The 20,128-nt window shown below is 39.4% G+C and overlaps 1 protein-coding gene across 1 annotated transcript in view; it reads left to right on the forward strand.

Moving 5' to 3' along the window:
* DCP1B (decapping mRNA 1B) overlaps positions 1–17,244 on the forward strand; it is a gene marked incomplete at its 5' end in the record, with an annotated part of 42,714 nt that extends 25,470 nt beyond the window's left edge. The window contains 6 exon segments of the mRNA XM_010149043.1: positions 7,244–7,372; positions 8,004–8,479; positions 8,481–8,814; positions 15,089–15,110; positions 15,113–15,318; positions 17,164–17,244. Coding sequence (XP_010147345.1) covers positions 7,244–7,372; positions 8,004–8,479; positions 8,481–8,814; positions 15,089–15,110; positions 15,113–15,318; positions 17,164–17,244 — 1,248 coding nt within the window.
* Positions 17,245–20,128: the final 2,884 nt, after the last annotated feature.

The following is a 20,128-nucleotide window of genomic DNA, read 5'->3' on the forward strand; positions in this document are numbered from 1 at the left end:
GAGGCTTCTGAATAAAGAAGTAACTAATAGACTAATAATGTTCTGTATTATTGAGCAATCAAAAACGTTTTACTTTGGGGAATAAAAATCTAATCGTTTTAAGTATTCATATATACGCTGCAAATTGTTACAGAGCCTGCAGGTTCCTACTGCTGTTTCCTGTATTTCATATGTGTTGTCATGCAGCAATAAAGCTCGTAAGTGTTCTGAGTCTAGAAATATATGTATCTGAAACACAAGCAATTTAAAGAGAGACAAAGCTGTTTTTCTGAAATGTGGCTACTAATAAGATCCTCAGAACGATAATATCTTTTGAGATATGGTAGAAGTGTAGCCCACTTTTGTTGTGGTATAGCTTCTTTTGAAGTTTAGGACCTTCCTATAGTCTGTAATAGGGGTTTAATGTACTATAGTGGAAAACACCTCCAAAACCTGGTATCTTTTCTATGTTTTAATACTGAACCAGTATCTAGTCTTGGCATAAAAGAGTGTGATGTGAGATATTACGAAATGTTTAAACAGTTTGCATTAAATAACCTTAAAAATACTGTAAATAAAACCCAGGAACAATATTAGGCTGTCTTCAGATTCTATGAGAAGGAGGTAATAAATCTCTTAAAAAGTTAACTTCCATTTCTACATGAGCACACAGAAAATTGAGAAAAAGAGGAGGAAATTCTAGAAGATCTGTTGTTTAAACAATAGGGGTTTGATTTTTTCCTCTGCAGATAAGATCTTTTCTAAATCTGCTACTTCATCTTTAATCTTTCTGCACTGAAGTGATTGCTAAGGCAATAACATGAAAACTTCATCTGGGACATGAGCATTAGGAGTATCTGACCTCTTAAGAACTGGATATGTATGGTTTCTCTTGTTTTGTTAGTAATACAGTGTTACGAAGAGAGTGATAAATAAAGACAAGACAATGACAACCGTTTTTTTAATTTAATGTCAATATATTTCGCAGCTGTTATGCTTTTTTGGCTGCTTTATGACTTCTGCATCTTTGCCAGTGTATGTCTTATGACTTACAGTGCTGATGTACTGAAATCACTTGTGAAATATGTTGTTCTCCTTTTTTAATTCTGTGTGGTTTTGGAGAAGAGGGTGTTTTAAAGTGTTGGGAGCTGTAGAATAAGAACATCAATCTTCAAAGCATCTAAGGAATTTTGCTCAATTTTTAAGTCCTAGGATGAATTTCTTTTTTTAAGAGTGTACCTAACTTTGAAGGGTATATCTTATTCTGAAATTAAATCACACATTTGGAGGTTACATGAAAAATAAAATACATAGCCTCTCCACTTCTTTTTTTTTTTTTAATTTAATTTTATTTTATTAACAGAGCTTTAAGTTGCTAAACCCCTAAAGTATTTTTTGAAAAATGTACTTCTAATGCACACTTGTCTTTTCTTGATGTCTGGTAAGAAGTGGTATTAGCAGGTCTCATAATGATAGCTAGGGACATAAAACAATTGAAGAGCTGATAAGGTACAGAATGAAGCATGATAAGATGTTTTTCTCTTTTATTACTGTGCCTTGTCTTGTGCTACAAGACCAGCTCTTTTTAGCTCTGTGCTGCACAGTTCTACAGCATCTAGCTATTTACTACAGCATCTTTGATCTGTTAAAGGTCAGATTAGGTGGACATTTGTCTTTTTGTCCTTTGTCTGTTTTCCTGAGGGCACTGTGCATTACTCAGCTGGGATGATGCAGAGTCAATGTTAGGATTCTTAAGCAGTCTGAATTCTGTATGTCTCATTTAAGCAAGGCTTTGACTGGAAATCCCTTCTTTTACTGCTCTTCTTCGAGATAGTTCATGTCCACCTTAGCCCCTCTCTTCTGCAGACCACTTTGTACACCTTCATATGACTGTTCATTAATGTCATCTTGTGGCTGCTTACATCAGTTAGGTAGAAATCCCCAGTTTCCAGGGCTTTTTAGCTCTGCACTCGAGCTCCGACAGCTTCAATACTTCATTGCTTTCAGCATAGCCATCTGTCAACACAGCTCTTCTAAGTTCCACCAGGTCTTGGCTGGCTTTCTCTCCTTGTTTCACATCTTCTAGCATCTTCACCTTGTACTTGATAGGTCTTTACAACTCGCATGGCTCAAACTCAGGATTTTGCCGCAGAGCACAGGATTGAAGTGTGGCATGGTATTTGCTTCAGAACTGCAATACTGGGGTACCATGCTCATCCATTGTTTCCTTTGACAGTGTTCTGTTCAGCTTGGGCTTCATGTTGTACAGGTAAACTATGGAATCTCACAACACAGAACAGTTATTCGCCTCTGACTACTAGACTTGCCTAAAAAATCTTAGGTGGTGGTCTTGTTCTTTTTAAATGGCATTCACCATGTATGTCTATGTTTTTTTTCCGATGTTGCTTAGCATTTCTTTGACTTGATCTTAGAACCTTTTGATTTCTTATGCATCTTTTGTAGCAGCATAACGTTGAACAAGATACATGACTAAAGGACAGAGCTGTGAAGCAAGATGTAGTAATCGTCAGATGTCATAGCTGATGAATACTCTTCTGGTTCAATCACTAAAGAGCCTGATGACATTTCTTTCATGATACTTTTTGCTGTTTGATGAAGATGGCATCTCTTGTCTTCTTTACCTGTCCACCTGACAGTTGCTTAAAATGTCATGCTGGTGCTCCTAATTTACTCATCAGCAAGGCCATGCTACCCATCTATTGAAATGACCTTATATCCTGAGGTCAAATAGTTACGGATTCCTTTGAAATCATCACGGGTTTTTTTTCCCTTCAGCATACTTTCCTGTATTTGTTACCAGCCTACTAGCCATGTTACCAAACCGTGGGAATGATACCAAGTCAAGTCAGTGTCATTCTCCATAGGCCTTTGTGTATATTGCTGTTCATTTTGCTGAGGAATTTGGTCTGAAAAATGCTCATATAGTGATAACTGTTAAACTCGACTGCTTCTCACCTCATTTTTATATGCTGAATTCTGTGAACATGCAGAGTATGACAGTGGAATCTAAGGTACGCATGGTTTCTGAAGAAGTCAGCTTATTAGAGTATCCTGGAGACATAAGGGCCAAATATATGTGTTTAAATTCTGCAAAACTCATTGTGAAATATGCAAGAGTATGTTACCCATTATGTTAAAGAAAAAAGATAAATAAGTACTTATGTTTTTTGCCCAAAAGGCTATGCTGAAAATAGCAATAAGATGGAGAAATCATGAAGAAAAGGCAACATCCTGTAGAAAGAGAACAGTTTGGGAGGAAAAAAATGCTATTTAGTGTTTCTGAAGTGTGGTTTTGGTCTGTGTAGTATCATAATGGGTTAGGATCTGTCTGAAAAAGAAAATGATCTTCACTTGCTTTAGTATAGACAGGAAGCACTTATTTGAACTATGAAAAAAACCCTTTAATATGATAATGAATTAGGTAAAGATGCCTAATTGTCATTAAGTGAATGAGGGAAAACGTAAGTCACTGGTCAGAAACTGGGTGGGGAAAGTGACTGAACAATTCAATCATTTGTGCTACTCTATTTCAAATAATTTAAAAAAAAAAACCTTGATGAGGTAGCAGAAGGCTCTGTACTAGGACATTGTTGAGGGTCCATGTGAACTGCCTGGAAATGATGATAAAATAAAGCTTGTTGGAAACCAACCAACCAACCAAACCAACCCTGCTTAGATTCAAGGATAACAACATGGAAGCTCCGAAGAACCTAAAAAAAAAATTTGTTTGAGCAGTGCATTGATAAATGTAACTCAGAGCTAAGTAATGGAATGTAAAATTTTCCTTAGTGTAAAATCTTTAATAGTAATCTTAGCGTTAATGCTTGCCTTCTACATTTTTTATGGCTTCTTTCTGTTACGATTTTTCATAGCAATCCATTCATAACTTTTAAATATGCACTGCAAAGCAAAACTGAAACTTCAATTAAGTGTAGATTTCTGTAAAGTGCTTCCATTAATCAGGCTTTGAATCATAGATGAAGGAGGTGATCATGGACTAGCCTTAAAAGAAAACTGTTTTGCTTACCATGAATAGTCTTTGGACTTGGCATTTTATTTGAATTTTGGGATGTCTCTAGCCATCAGAGTTGCCCTGCACTGTGAGATGGGTGGAAAGGCTCTGGGTGAATGACATGCCACATTCTAGTAAAATTATGTCTTGGAATTTTTTTTCCCCCCAGAGAGGACAAAAGATGTAAATATATTTACATGTTGAATGTGGCCTGCTCAGATTAGCCAGGAGGCACTAGCTATGCAGTTTTATATTTAACTGAATTTTAATTTTGCTGTAAAGCTCAGAATTATTGCCAAAGTCAGTACTTTGTTCTTCATGATTTTTCTAATCTAGTGCTTGAAGAAGTTTCTCGGTTTATGCAGGAGCAGTATAGCAGGAAAGAAGACAGCTTCTTGTTCTTCCTTCAAACCTAATAGCCAACCACCCTATGGCATGATTGTCTGTGCATGCTTTAAAGTTATCTCTAAGAGCAACATTTGAATCAGAAATTGTCGTACAGTAGAAGAAAGCCAGGTACATGGGTGGAACTGCACTTCTACTTTGCAACATCGTGTCTTCAGAAATTCATTGCAAAGTCCTTTACTGTGCAAGCACCCACAAGATGTTGTGGTGGGTTTTTTTTGTGGTTTTTTTTTTTTCCCCTCCACAAAATCAATGTGATTGGAAGGGACTTCTGGAAGTAGTCTGATCCAACCTCCCTGTTTACAGCAGTATCAACTGAAGTAGGTTGCTCAGGGCCATGTTAAGTCAGGTTTTGAAGATCTGCATGGACAGAGACTCCGCAACTTCTCTGGGCTACCTGTTCCAGTATTCAGACGTCTTTAAAATAAAAAAGTTTTTTTTCTGAAGTTTAAACAAGATTTTGTATATTCTGTTTTTTGCCTTTTGCCTCTCATCTTCACTGGTCACCACTGAGAAGAGGCTGGCTTGACCTTCCTCCCATCAGGTGTTTATACACATCAGTATTATATCCTGAGCTGGAAACTAAGCCTCTCCTTGCCTGACAGGTGCCTAAATCAACTTCACAGACTTTCAATGAACTCGCTCATGTGTGCCTGTGTCTGTCTTGTGCTGGGAAGCCCAGAACTGGATGTAGCATAGAACAGCCTAACCAGTGGTCTCATCAGTGCTCAGTAGAGGTGAACCTGCCTTGATGAGCTGGCAGTGCTCTGCCTAGTGCAATCCAGGATGCTGTTGGCTTCTGTTGCCACAAGGGCATGTTGCCAGTTCATATTCAACTTCTTGTCCACCCAGATCCATTTCTGCAAAGCTGCTTTTTAGTCGGTCAGCACCAACCTGTACTGCATGGGGTTATTCTTCCTCAGTTTCCCTTTGTTGAACTTTAGAAAAATGGGCTGACAGGAACATAGCCTGTCATGGTGCCTCAGAATGGCAGCACATCATCTGGTCTATTAACTACACATTGCTGGTTTACATTGTCTGCAATCCTGCTCTGCCCCGTCATTCAGGTCATTAATAAAGATGTTAAACAGTATTGACTCCAGTGTTAGATCCTGGGGTACAAAAATACTGATTGGCCTCCTGTCGGACTTCATGTCAACAATATTTTGAGTCCCGCAGGTCAGACAGTTTTCTATTCACTTCATTGGTCTGCATTTCATCAGTTTGCCTTTGAGGACATTATAAGAGACAGTGTCAAAAGCTTTGCAGAGGTCAGGGTAAGCAATATCCACTACTCTCCCATCATCCACTGACCCAGTCATCTCACTGTAAAATGCTGTTGGGTTGGTCAAGCATGATCTCCTCTTTGGGGGACATCCCATGCTGGCTACTCCCAGTCACTTTCTTCTCCTTAATATGTTGAGAAATGGCTTCCAGTAGGAAGCCATTTGTTTCATCACCTTCCCAGAGATTGAGGTGTGGCAAACCAGCCTGAAGTTCCCCAGATCCTCCTTCTTGCCCTTCTTGAAGATAGTACTGATATTTGTCTTCTTCCAGTCCCCAGTTGCCATTACCTTTCACAAATGAAGGGTGGTTTCACAATGACAAAGACAGCTCTCAACCTAGTGCATCCCATCTGGTCCCATGGACTTGAGTATGTCCATTGGGCTACATGCTACCTAACCTGAGCCTCCCCTACCGAGGGTAAGTCTTCATCACTCCAGGCTTTCCCTGGGAAAAAACTCAAGAGTTCTGTCCCCGGTAATGTACAAAACTGGGCTCTTTGGAGGAAAGAATGAGAAGCCAAAACCGATCATTCCTTACACAACCATTAGTCCTGCAGCATAAAATTTAGAGCGCATAAAATTCAGGTAATTAACTATGAATATTCATGTTAGGTAGGATTAACTTTTTGTTAGATAATTCTTTAAAAAAAGTCTTTCCATTTTCTTGTCTTCAGTTGTGTCAAGCAACAATGACTTCCAGTGTATTGATTTATTTTCTACTGACAATGGCATTCCTTGTATACCCAATGCTTTTTTAGTTTCTTTGGCTATATTCTTATTTTTTGTGCAAAGTAAACAAGACCATCTTACATTTTCCTATTCCATTTATTATTTCTCTGTCTGAAGCATTTTCTATACATTTTTTTCTGAATTAAGTCATGCCCTTCTCTCTTCAAATGTCAGTCATTCCATGCCCGTGATCACTATTAGCCATCTGTATCTGCCCATCCTTTATAAATATTATTAATCCTGTAATATTTAGTAAGAAAACATACTGATTCTACGTATTGATTAAATCTTTAATTATTTTTCTGTGAGAGTATACGCATCCTCCAAATTCCCACAATGTGGAATATTTATGTAAAAGAGTTTGAGTTGTAATTCCAGTTTTTAACAAAAAGCATTTTAAATGTGGCACATTAACCCTTCATGTATCTAAACTACTTCTAGCTGCCTTCTGATGCAGGAAAAGCATGTCTGTTGCTTGGTTTCTAAGGTGCTTTTTTTTTGCCTTTTTTTTTTTTTTGAAGTGCTGGGAAAGCAGAAGGTAAGAAAGAGAACTGAGATTTAAATTAGAGCCTCACACTCAGGGAATCTTGGAATGAAGTGTTTATTTTTACATATGCTTTGTGGTTTTAGAAAAATAGGTTACAGTTATAGTTCTTACAGTAGCATAACATTTCATAATCATTTCATATCAGTGCTGCAACTAATATTCATGGTTATTGAATACTTGGCTATGTCTGGATTTTACTATCATGGAGAACTTTGGGAAAAGATACTGTCCCGCTGACTAAAAAATGCTTCTCTTCTGTTGCAGTGTAAGACCTGCTCAGAGCCAAAACAAATAACCAGTTCCTCTGCAATCTATAACAACCCCAACCTAATCAAACCAATTCCAGTGAAGCCCAGTGAAAACCAGCATCAACGAGTATCTCACCAAAGCAAGGTAGAATGTTCTGTGTATTTTCTGCCTAGTGCTACTGTAACCGAGTAGCCATGTAGGAATACTGATTTGAATCAGAAGGTCAGTGCAAGAGTTTGAGGTGGAAACACAGTAAGGAATTATTTTAATAAATAACTCATCTGTTTTATAAAAAGCCCCCAACCCCATTATAAAATGTGCCTGTTACTTACAACTTACAGGCATGCTGTCCAGATGCAACAAAGAAATACTAGTCTCTTGATACATCTTCAAGCTGAATCACACTGCAAAATCCTAAAAGCAGAATTCAGCTGTGAGAGGGAGGTGCACAAGAAGTGGCCCTGCTTCACACAAGAGGAGAGAGATTTCTCTTACTAATATTGTACTGATGGCTGAAAGGGAAGATCCTCTCTCATGGTATTTAGAGGGAAGCCACTGCTCTCTCTGACCCACTGGTTTTCTCCCATACTAGCAGCTCTACAACTGTCTTCTTGCCCTTCCTATGTGACAAAACTATTAAAAATGGTTTGGTGAGAAAAGAGCATAGCGGTTTTCTCGGCTTTTCCTTGAATACTGCTGGCTAAATATCGTCGTCGCTTACTGTAACTTATGCGTGAGGGAAGTATGTTTACTTTTTTCCTTTGTCCCCTCACAGAATGTGGATCCTGAACCACAGCACTTGTCTTTGACAGCACTGTTTGGGAAACAAGAAAAGCCAGATGTCTCAGAACCACTTAATAAACAGCATCAAGAGAATCTTCCTGTTAGGCAGGGTGTGGTACGTTCGCTGTCCTACGAAGAGCCTAGCAGGCATTCGCCCTCTGCAGAGAAACAGCTCTGCCCTGCCATTCAGAAGCTGATGGTGCGTGGGACAGACCTTCATCCGCTTGCTGAGTTTCCTGAGAACCGACTTTGTGAAAATGGCAATATCCACCCCGTGGGTGAGACTTTCACAGGACTTTTCCAACCTGTGAATTCTCATGGCATTGCAGCGGCTCATGTAGTTCAGGATACTGCTGGCACGCAGAGTTTATTACAGAAATTACAGGGTCAGTCAGGGGCAGCGACTAAAATGGAGCCCAGCGCAACAGGATCTGTGAACTCGACAGCTTCTGTGTTCAGCAACACCAGGAAACAACATGAGCCAGCCACCTCTGGTGTATTTCAATGGTTCCCTACCAGGCCAGACTTTAGAGTCTCAGACACTTGCTAAAGAACAATCCAAACTTCCTCGACAGCCGCTTTCTCTCTCTGGCAGTCAAGCAGCCAACTCTGGGGTGATTTCACCTCAAGAGTTACTGAAAAAACTCCAGATTGTGCAACAAGAGCAACAGTTGCATGTATCCAGCAGACCAACCTTGGCAGCTAAGTTTCCTGTTGTTGCTCAGAATACCAATACCCTGAAACCGCTGGATTCCTGGATAGAAAAGGCACCGGGTACAGAAAAACAGAGCTCTCTCTTTCAGGTAAACGGGCAACTTCGGCATTTAAAATAAATAAATAAAACCCCAGCAATCTCTTAAACTCCGAGTTTTGTAAGGTTAGGCTTTGTTTTGGTTTGGCCAGTATATTCTTGTTACTTTCTTACTAGATGTTGCCTATTCCTCATTTTACAGGTGATAATTTAACAACATCAAGTAAGTGATGATTTAACAAACTGTGATATTGTAAATACTGAAGGCCACATCTCTTGCACATCAGTAATGACCAAAAATACTGCAGTCTTGGGTTTTTCCAGAGGAATTTTTCCAAGTTACCTGGTTTTCTGTTGTCATACTTGGTTTCAGGCTGTTGTATGTAATTGCTGGTTATTGAGTGTAATATTTTGGGTTTAATAATTATTTTTTCTTTCAAAATTAGTCATAGCTTTCTCTATGCAAGTATGCATTCCTTTGTATGCCAGTTGCTAAAGATGTTTAAAAGGTCACTTATTTCCTAACAGCAGTTTTTTGAAGTATTTGTATATTGCTGAATTAGTTATCTTGTACCATAACTGCTACTTCTAGCTATTCATTAGCTATATGTATTATTTTGGAAAGAAGACATTGTGCCTGAATGCCTTCAAAAAACCCAGACCCCTTACTTCTGCTGATCGTGACCCTAAAAGTCAGATTGGTGTCTTCAAAAATTCAAGTGGTGTCAGGAGACCATGTCTCTTTCATGAGTGCATTTTTCTGTTCTTCAGAAAAGCATCGTGTGCAATTACAAAATGACCTATCCTGGACAACTGCTGTCTTTGTTAGCAACTTTGTTCTCTGTTGGATCTTCTACACTTTAAATGTCTTGTCTGGGGATGCGCGAGCTTCTAAGCTCCTCTTAACTTCCTTTATTGTGGACAGACTGTCCTGCAAGACTTGTGTTGTGCTGGAGTCTGACTTGTGTTGGAGTCCACGTTACTTATCCAAATGATAAAACATTCATCTTTTCAGTGTGAAGTTCAAAAGCTGCTTTACTATTGCAACTTCTTAAAAAGCTGAATGAAAGACTGCAGAATACACCAGCACACTCCAAGAATCCTCCTTATTCTAGAAAGTTATCCTATGTGTGAAGAGGCTGAAACACTCATTTATCAGTTAAGGGCCACATCTGTCACCAATACTGTGACAGGTCAAGACTTCTCATTCCATGAGAGAGGTCAGAGAAAGGTGGATTTGATACAGCAAATAGCCATCGTTATTTTTATTCTTTTAATTAAGGCAGCATTACTTTGAATCTGTGTGTGAGAGTTTTGGGGGGATTAGTCATTTAAATTATTCAGGATCAGTTGCTTACAGATGGTAATCTGACTTTCCAGTGGAATACTAATGAATAAAAAAGGATCCGGAGTCACAGAAACTTCCTTCTGTTTTCACTGGGAATGGATCTTGCCTGCTATAAATGAAAGAAATTGTCTGATTCATAGGTAAATGTACTGATAGTGAGGAGGCATAAGACATTGCTACTTTGAAGGTAAAAGTGAAATGAGGCAGGCGCCAGGCTCTACGTTTTAAGCCGGTACGTGTAAATAAAAGCGGGAAATATGCTGATAACCCATATAGATGCTGATATGGCTAATGGCTTTGTGTGTATTTGAAAATGGTGCCAGCGTCAGTTGCAATATGGAAAGGGAATTGCCGAGGTCTGACGTAAGGCAATTTCAATAATTTTTTATGCTTGAGTACGAATAGAACAATAGCTTGAGAGAAGAGAAAAATCTTCGCTGGAACAAGTCTCATTCACTGCGAGTACTGCTGCAAGTTGGCCTTAAAAAAAAACCCCAGAAAGCGACTACGCAGCCTCTCAGTCTCACTTTGCATGGCTGTGAGCAGGCCAGGTAGACTGAGGCTGCCCAGGAGTGGCTTTACAGGCTGATACGGCCACAAGCAAAACAATACTGGATGCAGCTAGCTGTTCGTGAGACTTAATACATGGAATAAAAGTGGTGATGAAAGTAAGACTAATTATTGTTTAGGACACCTAGAGCTCTGCAGTCTGGAATGAATGGCCTCTTTTACATGCAGCAGATTGCCATAAAAAAAAAAACAAATGGGGAGAGTGGGCTAAAAATGAAGGAACAAGCCTGTATTCCTGTAGAATGCCTTGAATTAGCCACATGAAATATTCCTACCTTTGAAAAAAAAATTGGAAGATAAAAATTTGAAACAACTTTTAAACCCAACATTAATCTTTTTATAACACCATCCTTGCTGTAGACCAAAGGCTTTCAGTACTGCCATGCCTGCAGACAGACATTCGAGTGAAATTGAATTGGCACAAATACATCTGCACATGCTCATGCAAAATTGATCAAAGCAGATTCTGACAACAAAGGCAGCCAAAGGTTTGTCTCTGTAATTATTTATCTTCTGGTATTGCCTCTTTTACTACAACTCAGCATACAGAAAAAGCAAATAGTAAAAAGTCTGACAGGACAAGAAAGGTATCTGGACAGTGTCTGTTATTGGAAAAATCGTATTGAAGGAACACACTAGTTCCATCAGCAGCACGGAGAAAATGAAAGCAATAGTCTTTTCCACAACTGACACATTACAAGTCCAAGTTTAAATTGGCTTCTGCTGCATCTCCATATGGTGTAAGAACTGTGATCTCCCACATAGAAAGGAAGAGACCAGCTACCAAAAAAAAAAAAAAAAAGAAGAAGAATTAAAAAAGCAAAAGCTGAAGAATAATACTCGGAAGCATTCAGTCTGGTCTGGTGCCAGCCCTACTCTGAAGCGTTCCTTATGCGGGCACTGAGTAACGTGTGCTCAAGATGCACTGTAAAAGCATTAATCTGCAGTGGGCTTTTAAGCATATGCTTACTGTTGGGCATGAGTTATCCTGATTATAGATACATGCATGCTAAAGTGTTTATGTTAATCAGAATTAGGGTTTTAAAAGTGCTTACAGTAACCTTGACACAAATTTATCTTTTCTTCCTAAGACCGCTGATCTTGCAGCCCATTTTTATCATGTCTCGGAGCACTTTCCATCAAGAATGTATTTTGTACATGGTGTTACAGCTTCTGAATATGTGCGTGGTACCTGGTGTCTTTGGTGTGAGCATCGCACTGTTACCTCTCCATTGCCCTGGTGGCAGTTTCAGTGTGAGACTGTAAACACGCACAGGAGGAATGCCATAGGTACATTAAACGTGTTTTGAAAAATAATTGAAGATTCTATAGTTAAACAACAATTAAAAAAATAGGAATTAAACAGGAAAGACAAAGCAATGCTAGCATTGTAGCCAGCTTTACTTTAATAGTGACTGTCTTTAAGTTACCGAGTCATTCCTAGATTAAATGTTCTCAGTTTTATGTAATGCCACTCAAACCAGTTAGAGGCCCTCAGGACCCACTGGGTGCTGATGTTCCAGAGGGGCTCGTGGTGCACGTGGGATTCTGCAGCAGTAGGGAGCAACAGAGGGTGCCGGTTTGCATTGCGGGAGAGCCAATGCATCCCTTCGTTCATGGTGTTACGTGAATTTGCCAGCTGTCGTGTCGTCTAGCTGCCAGCAGCCACGCAGAGTATCAAACAGATATCTTGGTGAGCATTTGTGCTTCGGAGAAGGAATAGTATCTGCCGCCACCATTATTTTGCACATTTTTCGTTGTTCTCACGTCATTGTTGCACAACTGACAGGAGACCCCTACTCTGTTATTAGTGACTCAGAGATTGAAGTGTTGACCTGATAAAGCTGGAGAGGTTCAGTAGAGGCTGGATGAACAAGCAACTCGGGTTAGATTCTGTGGGAAAGAAGATGATCAACAGCATTTTGGAAAGGCTCTTATGTCTGGTGAGAAGTTAACTCATGGCTAGAAGATTGGCCCAAAGGCTATTCAGTGCTTTCAGCAAAAGTATGGTGCTATAGGAATTCAACTAGTAATGCTGAGATCAGCATCCCATTTTCTGGTGGGTGTCAGTTATCCCAGTGACTGAAGGTGATCTGAACTAAATCTAAAATGAAAATTTTTCCTTTATGTTTTAAAAAGGCCATGCTGTTTATGTAAATGTTTATTAAATGGCAGAAGCTTTGAGCACAAACTGTTAGCAGAAAATACATTTTGATGTTTGCGTGGAGCAACAAATGCTATGCACTGAAAAAATGATGCATATATTTTCTATTCTTCTGGCATAACTTTTCAGTTTTGCGGTAACCTGTAGGTATTAGCTGTGTCACCAGTAGATGGCAATATTGCTTATTCCATATAGCTTCCATATGCTTGGCCAGTGCTTCCAAAAAGCTGTTTCTGTCCAAGGAAAACAAATGGGTTTTCATATGTCTTAAAGCACAGCATTATAAGTGTTTGATAGTAGTACCTGTATATTATTCAGAGCACAGTTTGTCTCAGTTTTTGTTTATTTGCCTTGGACTCTAGAGAGAAAGGTCCTTTGATTTCGAAGGACGTGTCATCTAGGTCTTTGACATAGTCTGTCATAGGTTCAGCTACACTAGTGGGACAGTTTATCTCCTCCAGCTGCTCACCCCCATGCTTTTCCTGGAGGTTCCTGCCCTTGGAGAGCAGTTTGTATATGCATTGTTTAAATAACATGAGGAAGAATCATCTGGTTTCAGCAAACCCTGCCAGTTTTGCTTGAGGTAAATTAAAGAGCTGCATGATAAAAGATTAAAGAGCAGAAGGGTTGTGCTACATGTCTGGAGGTAGTCAATCTTCCACAGGCAGGAGAACAATCTTCTCGCTTACGGGAGAACATCTGTGCACAGTCTGAAGGTCTCGCCCCACAGAGGGGTGTCACTTCAGACTTACTTTGGTTTTCTTCTAAAATGAACGTTGTTTTTCAACCATAGGTGCACAACCATATGCACTACCTTGCCGTTTGAAGCAAACCTACAATGAGCTAGGGATCCCTCAACTCCTTCAGGAGCTTGTAACACAGACCTGATGGTTGCTGTTATGATTACGTGTCATGGGGTAGGAAAAAAGCTGCAGGTCAGGAGTTTCATTTTTAAGTGGTACTCTATATTCGAGAAAGAGAAACAGTGTTTTCTTTAACTGGGGATTTTTGCATTAGTTGCATATTGCATGCTTTCTAATATCCGTGAGTCTTTCCTGACTCGTAGTTTTTCTGCTTCCTTAAATTCTGTGTAAAACATCATGAGATCTCAGTCCTCCTCATTTCTTTCTATTTCTCTTTGTATTGCACTCTAACATGGTTCAGAAATGTCTTGGGTAGAACAATCTTAACTAGGAGTAAGACAGGCTACAAAAACATGGATGTTCTTTAGTGTCAAATACGTTATTCTGCATGCCTGGAGATGAACCTCAGTTTTATTTTCTTAATTTTAATTTTTCTTCAAAATTGGTAGGGAATCCAGGACACCAGAGTGAAGTGATTTAGTAGCCTTTCATTTTCATACAAGAGCAATAAATCATGCTCCAGTCCCAAAGAGAGAAGCTTTGGTGAACTTATATCAACTCCTTTGTATGTTCTGTTCTTTGGAAAAAAAACCAAAATCTGGTAGTATTTGAAAATCTTTAAAAATAAAAAAATCTGATAGTATTTGCTAGTCCTGCATGTTTTATACTTCCAAGATGCATTGCGAAATTTAAAAGTAAAAATTTTTAAGGCCTGTCTTTGCAGATTGGTGTGGATATGATACTGAGGGAACTTGCAGAACTAATGCAGCATCAAGGTTTTCCTTCTCTTTGCGTGCCTTTTTGATTTTGTCAAATGAGTGTTGGCTAGGAGTCAGTCCTGTTTCTGACAGTGCTACCAGCTCACTGTGGCTCTTTAGATACATCACTAGGTCTTTGTTTTCTTTCCCCTCCCCTGAAGTAAAATGAGAAGAAATGCATATATATGTAGTTATTAAGTAATTTAAAAGTTACAACTGGAAAATTCTTTCTAGTATTAAGTACCAAGATTAGTCTTTACTAGTGATATTTGCATGTAAGTATCTTTGAGAAGATTACACAGGGACAGTATGTGAGTTTAGAAGACTTTACAGCTGCATTTTCTTAGAGTGCTGATATTTAATAATAGTCTGATTTCTGTAACAAAATGCTCTTGTCCTAAGACCATTGGCCTATCAGATAGACTTAATGACACCTGAATCCATTGCTGCAATCCCCAACTGAACGGAAGACTTTTTAATCTGGAAATAGATCATATAGGTGGACTTTCATATAACTATCCATCTCCAGTTGCTGTTGCCAATCACTCTGCAGTTTTCATCATCTTTATTCCGTAGAATTAAGTGGATAGGTTTAATTGATGACTTTCTTTTTATATGGACAGGTAATCTCACCTCAGCGCATACCCTGTTGATGTCCCCCATGGTGTTCACTCAGTCCACATCTACTCCACCGAAAGCAAATGAAAGTGGGCGGTTAGCAGCCGCAAACCAAGAACCTGCTGCTAGCTCCGCTGGCCTTCTCCTGCCCCTGCAAACCCCAGAGCCCTCCGTGGTCAACAGCAGCTCCATGACGAAGATGCAGCTGCAGGAAACACTTCTGCACCTGATCCAGGTAAAGGGCCAAGGATTCTCCTACTTTGCTTAAAGTTCTGATTCCCATTTTGATGGAAGCACCCTGTAATTGGTTCCATCCATCTGTCCAGAGCCTAAATGAGTAACTGGAGTATATGAAGGAAGTTGTACTGGTCACAGCTGGCTGCATTGTTAATGGAGCACTATGGCGTAGACCATGGGCGTGATAGCCTCTCCTTGTACACTGCTGGATTAACTCCTTTTTGGTTAATGCATCGGGGTTTGGGTTCAGGAAAGATAATAAGCTTGACAGGGAAGAACAGAGATAACTGAAAGCTTCAGGGGGTTGGCCTATGAGCCAGAGCGATACCTATTGCAGTTTTAGCTAAGGATAAATAATGGGTGATTATCCTAACTGCCAAATATTTCAGAGATGCATGTTAGCAGTAAGAGGAATTCAGATGGGAAATTAAAATTGCAGGATGAGTGTCAGCAACTTGAAAATACGGGTTAGATAACCTAAAAATACACGAGTTCAGTCTATTCAATGTAATTCTTTAATTCAAACATTAAAATTCCTTTTGCTGCAGTTATTCAGGTTTGAATGTGACAATGCATTAACAACATTATGTATGAGATGATTGTTTACTGCTCGGGGATGATGTGAGTGATTACGAATATTTTTTTCCTTAGCTTGCCATGTGATGAATATCTGAAGAGTAGAGGTTGAGGAGAGGTTTGTTAACTGAAGACCTGGCTATAAAGCATAAGGAATAGAGACACAGGTTTAAGGGTCAAATTTGTAGGCCAAAACTATGTACCTGTATGGCGTTGGAATAAAAATAAAAGGCGTTGTTGGAATGTTGAAGTTACTCACTTAAAATGGCAGTTTAAATTATAGACACAGAAAGAAAATAGTATCTTTAACAAATCAGAAGCTTTTCTCATTTTCCCTGTATTTTTAGTGTGGGATTAGATACTAAAAATATCACATTATCCTGTCTTTACATACCTTGAGTATCTGGATAGTAGCAAAACCATACGTGAAGTTAAAAAAGAAACTGGTCAAGGAAAATTGGATTTTACCCTCTGAAACTGTACGTGTATATTTGACCCTGCTCTTCTGGGTGGTAGTTAGGATTAATGGAGTTACCTGGAAGTTACCACCAATTTCTTGCCTGTTACTTTCCATCATGGAAAACTACCATCTCGAATGCTCCTGGTTTTCCACAAGTAGTATCTTGATTTTAATTCTCTTTATAAATTTATGTGAGTTACTTAGGACACCAGTGTTTTTTAATGTGGGTTCACCCGTTCATGTAAAACGATCTCCAGAAGGGAAAAGTTAAACAAGTGTTAGGGCAAAAGGAGCAGCATCAGTTTAGGAGCGTTAAGCCTAAAAGTACTAAACAAGACACAAGGATTTGTCCAGGTAGGATTTAGTATAGGATCAAAACCCACTGTTCCTTCAGATGCAATTAGAATTATCACTGACCTAATGGAGGAGGCTACTTATGGAAATCCCTGGGTAAGTGAGGGCAGAGGGAAGAATTTACAGGATTGTGTCGTCACTGCGGTATCATTCAAGAACTGTGGACTCAATTCACTGTGAGTTTGGAACACTGCTTTCTGTGTACCCATTACTACTTACAGAGATACAGTCATGTTTGCTGCAAGAAAGTTTATATTCACATCCAGTCCTTCTGTGGCTGTTAGCAAGGCTTGGAAATAATACATGGTTTTGGTAAAGGAAATAGCCTTCCTATTGCTCACGTATTTTTAAAATAGAATAAGGTTGAAACGTATTTCATCCATGAAATGAAAAAACTTCTAATCCCTCAAGAACACCTATCGTGCACTAACAATTACCTGTTTTGTTTTTCAGAATGATGACAACTTCTTAAATATTATTTATGAAGCCTATCTCTTCAGCGTGAGGAAGGCAGCAATGAAAAAGTCTGTGTGAAAGATGCTTTTACAATTCAATTTCGATTGCTTCCTGAACTCCAGGAAAAAGGCTTCAAATTTTTCAAGTATGTTTACGTTTAAAGAAATGGATGGTCTTAGGCATTTTGCATACACGTAGATTTTGCTTGTTGGGAAGTACGTGCTCTACTGAGAAGTGAGCGGAAGCGGATTGTGCCTTTAGGGAGGGGAGCGTCACGATGCTGAAGACTTCGTCACAGAATATCTTAAATTATTTTGCGTCTGTTGGACCATACTTAGAATTGGTTTCCCTGCATAAGGAGCCCTTTCTCAGAATTCAGTTTCCTTTTTTACTTGCGGGGTGGTTATTCACTGAATATATTATTGTATCCCGTAGATAACCACTGACTGGTTATATACTGACTAGGTATTTGCCATGGCTTTTCTGAGACGTCAGAGGCAGCTGTCGCGATGAGCGTGCCACCTCTGCCCACAAGGTGGCAATGTTGGACTGTTTGTAGGAAGAGGAAAATCCGGGTGAACTCGTGGAAGGGAAAGCCTTGGGAAGACTGATCCGTCATCGTACTTAGTTGTCTGCAACCAATTTAGACAAAATGTCATGACTTTTCCCCCAATTTTTGTAGAAGAATCTTTTTCTATTTTAACAAGACTATTTTTAGCTAGCTGTAGAAATGGGACTCTGCAGGTTTTTTGAAGAATGGGGGGAGGGTTTGTTTGTGAATGTACTCGCTATCAGCGTAGCGCTGGGGTGGCACTGGACTCATGTTTCTATTGTTCCAGATCCAATCTGCATCATTATAAGCAATGTACAACTTTGATAAGGAGAAGGCTACCTGGTGTAAGAGTCCTATTAAATTTTTTTTAGTGTGTTCCTGAAGCACAGGGATTTCATTGATCCATTTCTAAAGGAAATAAAAAGGATAATCCCTACTACGTCTTGATTGGATTTTATTGTACCACGGACTATGCACTTAGATTTGTTGGGTCACCTGTATTTGTGTGGCTTTAAAATGTTTTTACACTTGGCAGAAGACACGTGAGGTTTTAATTAGAATAAATGACTGAAAGACATTTTACATGTATTTTTTATTAGCATCTGTTGGTACAGTTTCAGAACCCAAAGGCGTTGCTGAGGAGGCATTTCTGTTGTGGGCGCAGAGAACCTGATCGGTAACCCCTAAAAGAGTATAGACTCTTCTTTAATGTGGGCATTGACGTCGGCGCAGCTCGGTAGCCTCATCTGTGAGGGTGCTTCAGTGTAAATCACGATGCAGGTTTCAGTTAGTGTAGTTGTACGATTTCAAACAGGTTCCCCACCCCCATACATCCGGCCCTTCATGTAGAGTGTGATTTGGGAGGCAAGGGGTGCAGGGATTTGCTCACATTCCTTGGGAAAGGCTCTAAATAAATTTTAAAAGTCAAGAGCTACTTTCTTTATAGACAAGTCACTAACCCCACGAGACTTGTGCCTACAGAACTGCCAGACTTTTCCTACGCTGAGTACCTCATAGACAGCAAGTTGTGTTCTGGTTCCATTTTGTTACCAAATTGCTTACAATTCTTGCAGATTCAGTGAAAATAGCATGTTGAGCAGATACCAGGAAGGGCAGACTTTAAAGATAGCAAGTCCTGCTTCTAATACTGTAGCCGTAATAATTCATGGAGCCGTTATAATTTATGGGACTCTGCGGAGTTAATTGGTATTATTTCTGAACGAACCGGTGTGGAAGAAACTGGAATTCACACAAAAGAGTTTGTATGAGACTAAATACATGCTTAATTGGTGTCTGTGATGCTGGATTATCTGAGAGTGCAATTTAAAGATGATAAGGACACATAGTTAAGACCTCATTTGGCATGCAGAACTTCTGTAACTGGTGGATAAAAATAATCCTTAAGCATCTCAAGCTGTGTTTATGATAGGTTTTTTAGTCATGGGGCAAACATTTTTGTTTGCAAAAAAGGCAAGTAGAAATTTTACAAACATCCTTATTATTACTTTTCAGAGTAACATATCATTTACAGAAATTAAAGGCATATTTTTTTAAAAAAACATCCTCTATTAACTCTTGATGTTCATGGCAACAGTAGGGTTGGCACTGTGCTTGACAAGCTGAGGCTTATCTTAAAGCAGACAAGGACAGAGCTAATTCAGAGTTTCTTCTCACTGCCTTCTCTTCTGGTTGCATCTACACCAAGTAACACCGATGGAGATGTATCTCTCACTGTATTATGCCATAAGGGATGTCTGGGGGGGTTCAGAATGCATAGCCCCGCCTTTTGTGGAGTGAAGGAAAGAAGGTTAGTTGCTGAAGAAGGGGGTGCTGCTTGAGTTGACTTGTGTGCTTACTGAGAACAACAGGGGTAAGAAGATAGAACAGGCTCGGAAAGAAACTCTGAATTTTAGGACAATGAACAGATGAGGAAAAGTAGTGAGAAAATTCTGCTGAGGAATGAAACCAAACCTGTAGTCTAGGTTTCCATTTCAGATGGCAGGATCTGCTCCTTCAGAAGTGTTTGGGAATTGGAGACTGAGCTTGGAGTCATACTGGAGTGTAAAACTCTGCAGTGCCCCTTTCTTCTTTCTACTGCAAACTGAAGAATCTGTCTCAGAAAAACACTTTTCCCAGAAATATAGCAAGGGCCTTCCAGTACCATAAAAAAGCTAAAGTTCTTCACGTAATACTGAAAACTTCATCTCTGCCTTTTGGTGTTGTGTTTTGTTCAATAGTCTTTTGTCTTTTTCAGCTGAGACTGTTTCTTCATGCAGCCAAATTATGCGTGACCCCAGAATGCTGATTTCGGGTTTGATAGCTCACCTCTGAACTGGAGTGCTTCTGAACACTCAGGTTCCCTTATTTTATTTTACTTCTTAAAGACACTGTTAGAACTACAGAGCCCTT

The sequence above is a fragment of the Eurypyga helias genome, unplaced genomic scaffold, assembly GCF_000690775.1.
Source record: "Eurypyga helias isolate BGI_N326 unplaced genomic scaffold, ASM69077v1 scaffold29623, whole genome shotgun sequence".
NCBI lineage: Eukaryota > Metazoa > Chordata > Aves > Eurypygiformes > Eurypygidae > Eurypyga > Eurypyga helias.